Consider the following 14,922-nt stretch of genomic DNA (forward strand, 5'->3'; position numbering starts at 1 on the left):
ACAAACACTTGAGATGGATTCCTGCCGAGGTGTTAGGTTGCTGGGCATTTATCCATTTCCTCCCCATCAGTCATTGCTAAAGGTTGCTCCCAGAGGCCATCATCTCTTGACATTTTTAGTCTACTCAGCAAGAGGTAAAGGATTCCTGAGGCAAGAGAGGATTCCACAGCCTGCAAAATGCAGATCTGGCTCTTTAAAGTGATGGTCTTATAAAGCGGTAAAGGCTGAAGGATGTGAGGGTAGAGCAGTAACCTATACATAATAAGCCTAACCAGTGGAATGGTTTCCAATGGGGCTATTTATTCTGTGCATGATGGCTATTTTGCCACAGTTAAAATAATCAAAAGAACAGAACCAAGACAGGTACAATTTTAATGCTTCTGCAGTTATATTTTAGAACAGAATAGGATAATTAACCAACTTTCATGGCTTCTGTGTTTCAGAACATTCAGTTGAAGTCTGCATCTTGAATTCTTTTGTAAATTGACAAACATTTACATGATGCAGAATGAAACAATGAAATATTAAAAGATGATGATAAGTAACACAAAGAACAGAGGCCTAGTAAGCATAAATTTTCACTTTGTGGACTTCCTTGTCCTCACATTCCCTCTGTTTGTTGTAGTAATAGAAAGTATTGTCCCTTCTCTGAAGTTTCTTCACATATCCTGTCTCTGGCCAACGATCTACCTACACATCAAAAACCAGAATACAAATATTGTCATGCCGGTTTTATTTTATATAATATTTTACTACCAAATAATTAAAAGTATAACTCATAAAAAGGTAAAGTATAGAATTAAGTTTTAAAATACTTGACCTCTTAGTGTTACACACACCCTAAAACACATCTTAAGTAATATTCTTTTACAGCAAAACAACTAATTTGGTGCTCTCTAGATTCCAATTTCTAGATTTAAATTTCTACTCAGTTGCCAAGATAGGAAAAAAAACACACATTTTAAATACTCTAAACTTTATTCATATGTTTAAAAATGATTTCAAACATTATTACTTTTTAATTTCTAAAAGTAATACCCCAGGAGGGATTAGGGCTAAGCCCAGACCCCATTCTGAAAGCACCTAGAGCTGTTGATGGTGCGAGTGACGAAAGGAAGCAGCTAGACTTCATATATTTAAAGGGCCGCGTGTATTTCCTCACATCTATATTTCAAGTTTACTTGAAACTCAATTGAGTTTACCTTGAAACTCAATTTTTAATAGAAATTGGACCATGAATATAGTCCTCAACAGTCTTTCTTACCTTCCCCCACTATTCTTTCAAGTATGTCCTATAGCTTGGCTTACTGTATGGTTTGGCCTGATCCAGTATGGACATTTTTCTCCCATTCCTCTGCAAATTCATGTTATGCCCCCCTTAATCAGGCCAGTGTGTTTCTGTGTGTGTTAGGTATGTTTGTTTTTTCTGGATTTTGAGAGATGTGCTCTCATTGCCAAAAGTCTGTTATTTAGGTGTCATGGTTTAGAAAACAAAACCCTGTCCTTAAACACCATCTGTACAGGCAGCTTCACTTCTCATAGTCCCCTCTTATAAATCATCATTTTCAATGGGAATATGAATATAAAGGAATTCACATCGTTTATGTTGAACAGTGCATTTTCATTTTCTTCTGTTTTCTCATTTATTTGTGAAGTAGCGAAAATAGGAGGCAGCATATCTGAAAAACCTCAGCAGGCTCTCTGACATATACACTATAGAAAAAAGTCATAAATTCTATCACTTAGGTCAGGCCTGTCTTTTGCATCTCCTATTGCCCTCAGCAGTGAAAGGAAGGTGTTCTTAAGTCACCACGTATAGCCCTCTTCCTTGTAGGTTCTTGTTCATTTACTAGGGTCTTGAAAATCATCTCATGTAGTGAAGAAACGGCACGTATATATAACTGCTGCTTCTACAGAACATATACAGCTACTTCCTATGGAACAAAAGGCCTCCAAAACAACTATATTGGTTCTGCACTTATCAACATCTTTACTATTTTATCATTTGTTCCTCTTAACTTTTCACTTAATCACTCCCATTCAATCTAGGAAATTTTCATCCTGGGAGTATATGGAGTAGAGAGATAAAGTCCTCAAGCCCAACTCCCCTTCGGCCGGGGCCGGGAGAGCAGTAGCACCAATACTGCCCATAAGGGTGAGTGCTTCAGGTCAGGACAAGGAACTTCACTCATCCCCTTTAGACTGCTGGTACATGCCAATCCAGGCAAGTCTTCAGTCACCACCCTATCCATCCTTTAAGGCCCACAGCAAATGCCTCTGGGGGCATAAAGCCTTTTGGGAAGAAAGTCCCCAAAGAAAGTGATATTTATCATCCTCTGGATTCCTGTGCTGCTTCTTTTAAGGCATACAGGGTGTCACAAAAAATGTATACACACTTTAACAGCTGATAGCTCAATTTTGAAAATGAAATGTATTTAATAGACACTGCCTTTATAATTATTTGAAGTGTGTGTACACATTTTTTGGAATACCCTATATATTTTGACATATAAGGTTTTATTGTTTTTGTTATTCTCAATCTTTTTCAAGATATAAGAATAATAAATGTTATCATTCATTAAACACTATTCATTCACTCAACAAATTATCATTGAGCACTGCAACGTCAGGCCCTTCAAACACATGCCTTCTTTTTATTCCTGTGACAGTTTTCTGTTGGAGGCACTGCCATCACCATTTTGCAGCTGAGCTCAGTGAAGTTAAAAGCCTTGTGTGGGATTACCCAGCTAGTGAGGGGGAGAACCAGGCTGCAGCCCTTGAACAGACCGATTGCAAATCCTGTACTCTTCCCACTGGCCCACCAAGTTTCTTGAGGTCAGGCAAAGCAAGTGCTTATATTTTTTATTTCCTAAAGCATTTGGCACAGAAATTTGCACGTGGTAGGTACCCAATAAACATATACTACTGAAGTGAAATGCAAAACCACTCCATAACTGTAAAGACATACAGTGAATAGGGTTGTTCTTTCCTTCATAACACACACACACACACACACACACACACACACACACACACCCTTCTCAGGTGCTTTTGGGGACTTCCACTTTAAGGATGTTCTTATTGTCCTCTTAAATCTGATTTTACCTCAATTACAACAGTATTGTGTGTGTGGCGGGGGAGGGGGGGCGGTTAATAGGTGCAGCTTGCCTATATGATCACATCATCTCTATGATCCTGGGTCTTATATACCTTTTAGGGGCATCCCAATCTTAAGGCAAGGTATGAAGCTTATATTTGGACAGCATTAAAATATTCATGCTTGTGTTTTATCTGTCTAAAGTCCATAGATAATACAGTAATGAAGAATACCTTTTGGTAACAGATGTCAGAATACTGATACAGTTAGCCCTCTGTATCTGTGGGTTTTGAATCTGCAGTTTCAACTCATCACTCATTGAAAATGTTGGAAAAAATTATCTCAGAAAGTTCCCAAAAGCAAAACTTGAATTTGCCATATGCCAAGCACTACACTGAATCCACACAAATGAAGTAATGTATAGGTATACCCTGCTATAGCCTATCTGAAAATACAGATAATATGCAATACTATTCCATCCTATATAATAAACGCCCAGTGACTGAATGGTGGAACGACCAGAACAACCAGTCGACTAGTCGCTATGACACGCACTGACCACCAGAGGGCAGATGCTCAGTGCAGGAGCTGCCCCCTGGTGGTCAGTGCACTCCCACAGTGGGAGCACTGCTCGGCTAACCGGGATGAACAGTGCTCCCACATCGGGCCGATCCCCGTAGGCCATGCCCCCGACCAGTGCACGAATCCCATGTACCGGGCCTCTAGTTTTATATAAGGGACTTGAGCACCCATGGATTTTGGTATCCACAGGGATCCTGAAACCAATCCCCTGGGACACTGAGGGATGACTGTATATGAAAACCACAGTCATCAAATATTAATTTCATCAGTGTTTATAACTTTGTTTCTCAACAGCCCTACTAATATCTGTCAAATTAATGTGCATTAAATTAATGGGTCTAGTACAGGGGTGGGCAAACTTTTTGACTCGAGGGCCACAATGGGTTCTTAAACTGGACCGGAGGGCCGGAACAAAAGCATGGATAGAGTGTTTGTGTGAACTAATATAAATTCAAAGTAAAGGAGCGGAGGGGAGAGCAAGAGAACCAGATAGAACATACTAGACCAGCCGCGGGCCGTAGTTTGCCCACGGCTGGTCTAGTATGTTAGCTCTGTAATGCCTCCAATTTCTTTTCCTATCTACTTTTAAAGGAAGTGTTAAGCAAAGATCAAAAGAAAAAGAAAATATAGAGAGCTGAAAAATACACGTGAATTAGTCTCTAAAAAATGGGGAGTTGATACTAAAAAAAATTAGATAATAAATTAAATAATAAATTATTAAATAATAGTAAAAAATTAAATAATAAATATTTTGTTGTAACCCCAAGTCTGAGCATTAAAACACATTTATGAACACTATATATCATATTCTTTAAAACCCTGTCTCCTAGTATCCGGTAGAATGAATGAATTTTTTAAAACCCCATTATAAACTGGTGCCATGTCTAGATTTTAATCTAGTCTAAGAAAAGCAAAGTCAGGTCTCTAATTCCTCAAAAGAACCTAGAAAGCACTACCAAAGTCAGGACTTGTTCTCTAATTGTTTTTTGTCACCTATAATCCTCATTAATAAACAGAATTTAACCCCTTTAACAATTCATGTTCAAAATTAAAATGAAACTGGCATTTAGCAGAGTACAGTTTTTCAATAAAAGCTAGAAATTTCTTAATATTCCCATGCTGATGGACCACCTCTTTCCTCTTTCTGCCTAAAAATCACTTTTTGGGGCCTTAGTCTACTCTTCAATAAAATGAGAGAGCTGGAGAAGAATTTCCTTTCAGTTATCCTCTAGTTCTTTGTTTTATTTTAAAACTTTCACCATTGAACAAACTCATTTTGAGCTCAGATTTATAGAGGAATAAAACTTACCACAGAAACTTGTTTTACTTGTTTATATTCAATTTCATCCCGATATCCTGCTTGTTGAAATCTGTACAGATTTTCAATCTCTTCTGACCATTTTTTGGCACGACTTATTGATTTGGGTTTCATTTCAGAACTAGCCATGGCTACAGAGATCTTATTGCCAATTAATTCTGAAAGATGTTAAGACAAAATTAATAGATGACATAATAGTGACAATTTGAAAGTCCCTTTAAGAATGAACAAAGTTAGCATTTAAAAATAATTTAGAGTCCAGAATCCCACAGACAACAATATGGTGATTGCCAGAGTTGGAAGACGAGTGGGGGAAGGTAGGAGAAGGTAAAAGGGAGATAAGAGGTAATAGAAGAAGACTTGACTTTGGGTGGTGAACTCATGATGCATTATAATGTATTATAGAATTGTACACTTGAAACCTGTATAATTTATTAACCAATGTCACCCCAATAAAATTAATAAAAGTTAAAATACATATATTAAAATGTAATCATTCAATTCCAAAATTGAGGAGGATTCATGCTCTATCTACACCAATAAAAGAGAAAGATGCAAATTGACCATACCTCCACGACACCCACCAGCCAATCAGGAGTGAGTATGCAAATTAACCCAACAAAGATGGAAGGTTAATTTGCATGCACAGGCACGGAGCAAAGACTGAAGGCTCCACCCGAGAGAAGACTGAAGACTGAAGACTGAAGGCTCCATTGTGGCCAGAGCCAAGCCTGAAGGCTCAAGGCTTGGCTCCGCTGAAGGCTGAAGGCTGAAGGCTTGGCTCTGCCTGTGGCTGGAGCCAAGCCTGAAGGTTGAAGGCTTGGCTCCGCTGTGGCCGGAGGCAAGCGTGAAGGCTGAAGGTTTGGCTCCGCTGCGGCCCAGGTCCCGGGTGCCGGAGGAAAACCGGTGCTGGCAGCCAGGGGAAGGAAGGCCTATTGCATGAATCTTTGTGCAATGGGTCTCTAGTTTTAGAAATAAAATAAGTCCTAAAAGATACATAGATAACTTTTTATTTCTTCATCATATAAAATTGTATTCACAGTCATGGAGTGATATCCTAAAGGCTTGATACTAATTCTGTTGTTCTAGGCAATAGTTTACAAATTTTTGAAATCACACATTTTTTTACTGCTCAGTAGAATGTCATAATATTCCACCACCTGTGCTCACTTTAGCAGCACATATACTAAAATTGAAACAATGTAGAGAAGATTAGCATGGCGCCTCACAAGATGACACGCAAATTCATGAAGCAAGTTCTGCTCCATAGAGGTGTCGCCTGCACAACAGCTCTTCCACTATAGTCACAGCTGGTCCTCACAGCCAATTGGCCTGGAGGTCAATTTCTCCCAGTGATGCCAACAGCAATCAAGGCTCAACTACAATAAACACTGGGCACAGTGCCTATCTCAGGTGACTGGGGAGGCTGAGCCACTGGCCCTACAAGACACCTAATACAGAAGGCCACTCTACCAATTCCAGGAGACATAACAGCTCTACCTAATACATAGAATTAAACACAGGGAAGCAGCCAAAATGCGAAGACAAAGAAACATGTCACAAATGAAAGAAATGGAAGTAAGCAAACTACTGGATACAGAGTTCAAAACAATGGTTATAAGGTTGCTCAAGGATCTTAATGCATTTCAAGGGACTTAATGAGACTTTCAAGGATCTTAGTATGAATGTCAAAGACACGAAGAAGGTCCAGTAAGAAATGAAGCATACACTAACTGAAATAAAGAACAATTTACAGGGATTAAACAGTAGAGGATTCTAAGAATAAAATAAGTGATTTGGAATATGAGGAAGCAAAAAACATCCAATCAGAAGAGCAAAAAGAAAAAAGAATCCAAAAATATGAATACAGTGTAAGAAGCCTCTGGGACAACTTCAAGTGTACCAACATTAGAAGTATGGGGGTGCCAGAAGGAGAAGAGAGAAAGCATGATATTGAAAACCTATTTGAAGAAAGAATGACAGAAAACTTCCCCTACCTGTGAAAGAAACAGTCTTATAAGTCCAGGAAGCACAGAGTCAGAGAGTCCCAAACAAGAGGAACCCAAAGAGGCCCACACCAAAACACATCATAATTAAAATGCCAAAGGTTAAAGACAAAGAGAGAATCTTAAAAGCTGCAAGAGAAAAGCAGTAGTTACCTACAAGGGAGTACCCATATGACTCTCAGCTAATTTCACAACAGAAACTTTGCAGGCCAGAAGGGATTGGCAAGAAATATTCAAAGTGATGAATAGGAAGGACCTACAACCAAGATTACTCTACCCAGCAAAGCTATCATTTAGAATTGAAGGCCAGATAAAGAGCTTCACAGACAAGAAAAAGCTAAAGGAGTTCATCACCACCAAACTAGTATTACATGAAATGTTGAAGGGTATTCTTTTAGAAGAGAAAGAGGAAGATGAAGATGAAGAAGAAGAAACATGAACAAAAAAATGGCAATAAATACATATCTATCAACAACTGAATCTAAAACTCAAAATAAGCAAACCAGAAATCTAATGAACAAAATAAACTGAGAAATAAAACAGAACCAGAGGCATGGAAATATGGAACTGACTGACGAATTTCAGAGGGAAGGGGTGAGGAGGTGCGAAAGGAGATTAACCAAAGATCTTATATGCATATATGTTTTACTTATGGACACAGACAATAGGGTGGTAAGGGCTTGGGGTGGGGCAGGAACCAGTGAAGGGGGACTATGAGAGGGGAAGGGAGGCATCTGTAATACTCTCAACAATAAAGATTAAAAATGTTTTAACTTTATTAAAAGGAGTCTTATAATAAATGCTTTTACATGTGTAATAAATTTAGCTTTATCTGGATTTAATGGGGAGAGGGGGATAGGACATGGAAATAAAATTGACGAAATTGCTAAGTTTCAGATAAATGTTTCTTTGATATAAAAGATGGAGCCTAAAATTCCCTCAATGGTTAATAAAAAACATAATGAAGGCTGAGTAATTTGTTTGAACTCCATGTATAAATAACACACAAATACTAATCCACTTTTGTCTATCAACAATAAGGAAATTGGTTTTATGCTTCCTCCTACCTCCTGTTGATTTTTGTTACATTACTTATTTAACATTTTAAAGTTGTTTGGACTTAGCTCCAGATTAAAATGAATTGAAATGAAGTCATCTGAGTCATACAGTTCTTACTCTGATCAAGGTAGCAACTACCTAAGTGGATATATCATTAGTGTTGTTTTTTCCATTTTTTGCAATGTGCATACCAACATATATATTGACTAGACCTTAGAAAATTAAGGTAATGATAAATTTGATATTTTAAAAATATTTGGTCTGTATTAATTAGGTTCAGGCTCATGTTGCATTTTAAGGCAATACAATGTTATGCTGCTGTATAAATTTATATAAAATTTGGAATACCTACAAAATAATAGATAAACCATATTTCAGTGAAACTCTTGCCCTTCAATTCTATTTATTTGAATGTGAGGTTCACTGTGTCATTGCTGCACAACATACTAGACAGATAAGACCAACAAATGAGCTGGACACATGGCACAGCCCAATAATCCATTAACATATATGAATATGAATATATATATATATATATATATATATATATATATATATATACCATAGGAAAAAGGGCACTAAGAAACATGAAAGGAAAAAAGGTGATAATTCACTATGTTTAAATACATTTTCAAAACTAGTCATGTTTTTATATGAATTTAGTGGCTGTATTACTTATATTTCTTTTACAGATGAAACACTTTTTCTAAGAGTAGTGGTACAATCTTAATTTTTGCTTTACCCAAGTCATGTTTGCTTTACTCATATTCACTCAAATTTCAAATATTTGAAATTCAAATATTAACCTCTAGTTTGTGTAATTGTCTATTCGCCTATGTAACCTTTTGTCACTTTCAAACAAAACAATCATGTCAACTAGTCATATAAAAATGCTACATTTTTATGTAATGGGTGAAGGGGGTCAAAAAGAAAAATAAATAAATATGAATACCACCAGAAAAAAATAGTTATCACATTTTATATGCAGTTGTCCCCCATTATCCATGGGGGATACTTCCCAGACCCCCAGTGGCTGCCTGAAAACTAGATAGTACTAAACCCTATATATACTATTAGAGGCCCGGTGCATGAAATTCGTGCACAGGTAGGGTCCCTAGGCCTGGCCCGCGACCAGGCCACCTGGGGCCTTCCTTCATTCCACACTGCCCCCTTGGTGTTCAGCGCATGTAGTAGCGAGCAATCAAACTCCCAGTCTCCTGGTGGAACTCCCAAGGTGACACTTTGCATATTAGCCTTTTATATATATAGATGTTTTTCCCTATACATAGCTACCTATGATAAAGTTTAATTTATAAATTAGGCATAGTAAAAGATTAACAACTAATAATAAAATGGAAAAGTTATAACAATATACTATAATCCAAGTTATGTGAATGTGATCTCTTTCTCTCTGTTTTTCTCGGATTACCGACCTGATAACCCAGAGGGCTAGTAAATGACCAAGGGGCAGGGAGCATATAGCATGGAGACACTGGACAAAGGGATGATTTATGTTCTGGCTGGGATGGAGCAGGCAAGCAAGAGATTTTTATCACGCTTCTCAGATTGGCATGCAATTTAAAACTTATGAATTGTTTGTTCTGGAATTTTCCACGTAATATTTTCAGACCATGGTTGACTGTAGGTAACTGAAACCACGGAAAGCAAAACTGCAGATAAGGGGGGGGGGGTTGTGGGGGGAGATACTGTAATTATTTTGTGTGTCTGTATCAGTTCCGGTACTCGGAAAAGAAATTTATCAGGGGTAAAGTTTATGTAACGTAAGGAAAGTGATCAGAGGTCTACAGGAAAAGCTTTTACACCATGATGTACCCCTAACACCTGTGAATGGAAAAAGAGAAGGAAGTAGAATAGGGCGGGGAGAGCTTCAGACCGCCCACAGGGATGGAAGAGGCACTCTAAAAACTGGGGATCTAGTGACTGGCCCATGGGAGGAATCCTGAACGGAGGCCCCAGAATCACGGCCCCTAAAGTGAAGGGCGTGAGGGCAGCTGGGAAACTATGGAGAATCAGAATCCGAAACTCAAGAAATCAAACGCGAGGTAATATCAACACAGAAGCAACCAGGACCAGTCCCCAAACGGAGGAGGAGCGCGGAAACGGAAGGGGCGGAGCCGGGCTTGGAGCGGGGAGGAGGTGCGGGAGGTTACCGGCGGAGCGCAGAGGCGGGACCGGCGAGATGGTCCCTCAGCCCCGCCTTCACCCACCCCGGCCCAGCCCTCCGCGGTTACCCTTCCTGGGCCGACCTGGAGAGGCTGGGCGCCCCACCTGGAGCTCGCAGGAGAGCGCGGAGGTGCCTGTGGTCTCCACTCGGGATCAGTGGGCTGGACAGCCGACAGCCTTGGTTTAGGAGGCCCCTGCGTCTCCTAGCAACGAGCGGAGCGCGGCCACCCAAGTCCCGCCCCCCGCAAACAAGTCTCAGTGCGCAAGCGCACGGCGTGGGCGGGGCTGCAGTCCTTGAGAGGAAGCACTGAGGTGGATCCAGTGTGCGAGGGACCCTTGAAAGGGCTCCACCCCAGGAAGGGGTGGAGGGTGAAAAGTGTTATTTGCTGGTCTTCAAACCCAGACAGAATTCCTTGTAAAACTGGCTCAGAGAGCAGAGACTGTTGGTGATTCTGTCCCTGATAGTAAATATCTCGCGCCTGTCCTACCTCCCTTCTCATTTTATTGGGATTAAATGAACCAATCCACAGGATCCTGCATAATTCTTGACAATTAGTAAACCTACAATAAAAGACATCTACAGCTTTATTTTTTCCTCACATTACCTTCATTATTACATTTAAAATAATCCGTTTACTCACATCTTCCAAATTTATTTCCTCAGATTTCCAGATCTCTCTCTCGCTCTCTCTCTAAACTCTAGATTTGTATATCCCAATCCACTTAGTTGTCCAAAACAACCCCCTCTAAACGCCCCCACACCAGCTCCTTGCACAGTCTTCCCCTTTCAGTAGATGCCTCCCAGAGTTCACTCTTTCTCTTACCCTCCATATCCATCCATCAGCAAAGCCTGCTGGCCCTTTTGCTTTTTTATCCTTACCAGAGAATATGCTTATTTATTTGAGAGAGAGAGAGAGAAGAGAGAAATATGTGATGTGAGAGAGAAACATCACTGGCTTGCCTCCTGTATGCGCCTGGTGATGGAACCAAAACCTAGGTATGTGCCCTGACTGGAAATTGAATCCATAGACTTTGGGTGCACTGGATGAGGCTCCAACCAACTGAGACACCCAGCCAGGGCAAAAACATACTGGCTTTACTGCTGCCACCCAAGTCCAAGCCACCATCATTTTATCCCCTCTGGTTATTGCAATAATCCTCAGTAGTTCTCTCTTGATCCCCATAGTCAATTTTCGATATAACAATCAGTGAGATTTGTTTAAAACATAAGTCAGGCCCTGGCCACTGTGCGCAGTGGTTAGAACATAGGCCTGAGCACCTCAGGTTCGATTCCCAGTCCAGGGCACATATTGGATTGCAGGTTCAAACCCTGGCCTGGTCAGGGTTTGTGAGGGAGACAACCAATCGATATGTCTCTCACATCAGTGTTTCTCTCTCTCTCTCTCTCTCTCTCTCCCTCCCTCCCTCCCTCCCTCCCTCCCTCCCTCCCTCCCTCCCTCCCTCCCTTCTTCCCACTCACTCTAAAAATCAATGGGAAAAATATCCTCAGGTGAGGATTAACAAAAACAAATAAACAAATAAAATGTAAGTCAGGTTAGGTCACTCCTCTGCTCACAATCCTGCAATGGTTCTCCATTTTATGGAGTAAAAACCAGTCTTTACATGGCCAGCAAAGCCCTGTACCAGGACTGGTACACAATCCCTCCTTCCTTGCTTGGTAGTCCTGGATCCCTCCTCTCTAGCCACCATGGCCTCCTGGCTGTGCTTACAGTAGTTCCCACATCGGGGCCTTATTTGCAGCTGCTCCCTCTGCCTGAAAGGGTCTTCCTCCTATTATCCCTTTGGCTAACTTCCTCATCTTCAAGTCTTTGCTAATGTTTCAACTTGCCCTTCCCTGTCTCTCTATTTTGCCCTTCCATCATGCTCTCTATCCTCCTTACTATGTTCTAGTGTTTCTTTTTTCCATAGCAATTGTCATCTAATATACTATTTAAATTGCTTGTTTTCTAATTTCATTGTTTATTTTCTGCTAGCATGTAATTTTATAATGACAGAGATCTTAGCCCAGCCTGTGTTGCTCAGTGGTTGAGTGTCAAACCTATGAATTAGGAGGTCAAGGTTCAATTCCCTGTCAGGACACATGCCTGGGTTGCAGGCTCAATTCCCAGTAGAGGGCATGCCAGAGGCAACCAATCAATGATTTCCTCTCATCATTGATGTTTCTATCTCTCTCTCCCTCTCTCTTCCTCTCTGAAATCAAAGGACAGAGATTTTATTAATGAAACTCCTAGAACAGTGCCTATTACACAGTAGGAACTAAAGCAATACATATTAAATGAATCTGTTTTACCACCACCACTACCATCCCCACCAATGCCACTATGACACTGTGGAAGCAGTATACCATGGTGGCCAGTAGTATGGTGTCTAAGTCATGACCTTGGATTTGAATCTGGGTCCTAACACTAGCAACATAACTTCCTGCAAATTACTTAACTGCAGTTTCCTTACCTGTAAAGTGAAGACAAAAACCGTACCTATCTAATGGAGTTGTTATAAGGATGAAATAATAAATATAAACCATTTTGGGCAGCATGTAGAACTACATAAATGATAGGTGTTTTATTTCCATTAGAATATGCACTCATTACCACATAGGTATTTCTCTGCTTTGTTCACTGCTGTATCTTTAGTGTCTAGAATAGTATCTGGCACATAGTAGATGGTCAGGGACTATTTGTTGAGTGAATCAGTGAATCCACACCATTACATTTCCAGGATGCCGCAACCTGCATGACTAGGGTTCAGCATCTGAAGGAGGGGCCGATGCACAAATGAAAGTACTATATAAGAAATATGAATTTAGAAGGCATGGGCAGCCAGGTGGAGACCTCTCTCTTGGAGAGGCACACCGAAACCTGGCCTTATCCACTTTTTATTCAATTTTAGATACACATCTTGCCCTCAGTAAAGCGCGGCAAACAGGTAGCAGACAAACAGTCTCTAAGGTCAATAAAGATCAGTAAAGATCAGTAAGGTTCAGTAAACATTTACTTTGAGGCTAGTAGGTCAGGAAATTGCTTTGAGCCACCACTATCTCAACAGAACAATGGTGCTTAGGGTTAGCCTGCCAATGCCCAAGGTCCCTCGGCCTTCCGCATTCCTTGGTGCACTCCCATGACATATTGGGAAAGCGGTGGCTTCCAGCACCTGGAGTATTGTGATAGCTTCCTACCCAGACTCCCTGCCCCACATTGCCTAGGTGTACTTTCTAACTCAACTCCAGTGTTTCTTAAATTTTAGGGTCTATCAGAATCTCCTGGAGGGTGTGTTAAAACAGATTGCTGGGCCCCATACCCAGACTTTCTGATTTAGTAGGTCTGGGCTGGGGTAGAGAATTTTTATTTCCATCAGTTTCCCAAATACTGTTGCTGATGCTCTTGTAGGGTCCACACTTTGGGAAATACTGGTCTAATCTAACATGTCACTCCCTTGTTTCTAACTACCCAGGCTTCCTACTGCCACTCAAATTAAAGTTTAAAGTCTTTGGCTTGTGAACAGGCCCTCCTGGTCTATTCTCTTCTTATCTGGTTTAGCCTTGACTACCCTTGTTAAGTCCCTCTTATTTCACTTCTTTTGAGCCCAACACTTTGGTTAAAAAGAACTATTTTCAGTGCCCAGACTGAATGAAAGCTCATTCCAGGGACTTCCGCTGTTTTAGGGCCTGGATGCTGAATTCTAACTCACTTACTCTGCTCAGTTTTTCTGATGGCCCCTTCCTTCTTGCAGAATTGAGTTTTCTCCTTGGTCTCTATACCACACCTTGAGCGCACTTCCATTCAAGTACTGTAAAACTTTTTTCCATGAGGTTCTTTTCCTGCCAGACTGTGAGCTCTTGGATGCCATAGCTGATTGTTGTATGTACTTCCAGGTTCAAATACAGTGCCTGGCACTTAGTGGATGCCCAGTAAATAATAATAGTTAATATTTATTGAACACTTACCATTTTCCAGGACTTTGGGTAGCTTGCCTTCCTCCTCCCCTCCTATTCTCTCCCCCTCCTTCCCTCCCTCCCTTACTTTCTTTCTTCCTTTTGTCCAGTTAAGATAATCATCACAATGGACTGTGCTGATTCAATCACAGAGAACCACCCCCCCCCTCACCCCTGATTTCTTTGTCCTGCTTTCCCTCTCCCTTATAAAAACAGCTGCTTGCACTGAGATGTTAAGATAGTCTTTAGGACGGGAGTCCACTATCTTCTCAGGCTGATGGCACTGGAATAAACCATCTTACCTTGCACCAGCACCTGTCTCGCAAGTATTGGCTTTTGAAGTGGTTGGCAGCCAAACCTGAGTTCAGTATCAAGTGGACAAATAAGAATATGAGCATTTTCTTCACCTGCCTTGCCATGAGCTCTAAATTCTGTCAGAGGTAGACACACTAGAGTCTCCAGCTACCAGGCTCACTGAAGAATTTGTCTTTAGGTGTAGACAAGCTAGCCAAAGGGATAGCCCTCTTTTATTTAAGACAAACCATCTTATACTGAATCAAAGGTGTTGGTGATAGTATACTAGCAGAGTGCTTTAGTCAAATTAGTGATTATGGTGTCTATACCTCTTTATCACCACCACCATTCTTTTTCTTCTTCTTTCTCTCTCCCTTCACCACCTCCTCCTTAAAAAAAAAACAACAAAACCATTTAATGAGAATCTGTA

The 14,922-nt window shown here is 40.6% G+C and overlaps 1 protein-coding gene across 1 annotated transcript; it reads right to left on the reverse strand.

Moving 5' to 3' along the window:
* Nucleotides 1-561: 561 nt before the first annotated feature.
* MEIG1 (meiosis/spermiogenesis associated 1) lies at nt 562-5,144 on the reverse strand (the record flags this gene model as incomplete). The annotated part of the gene is made up of 2 exons (XM_080661689.1): nt 4,989-5,144; nt 562-690 (listed from the first exon to the last, which is right to left on the reverse strand). Exons 1-2 carry the CDS (start codon nt 5,124-5,126, stop codon nt 562-564), a joined length of 267 nt encoding a protein of 88 aa, XP_080517815.1. The 5' UTR covers nt 5,127-5,144.
* Nucleotides 5,145-14,922: the final 9,778 nt, after the last annotated feature.

Source organism: Plecotus auritus, assembly GCF_963455305.1.
Source record: "Plecotus auritus genome assembly, chromosome: 1".
Taxonomy (NCBI): Eukaryota; Metazoa; Chordata; class Mammalia; order Chiroptera; family Vespertilionidae; genus Plecotus; species Plecotus auritus.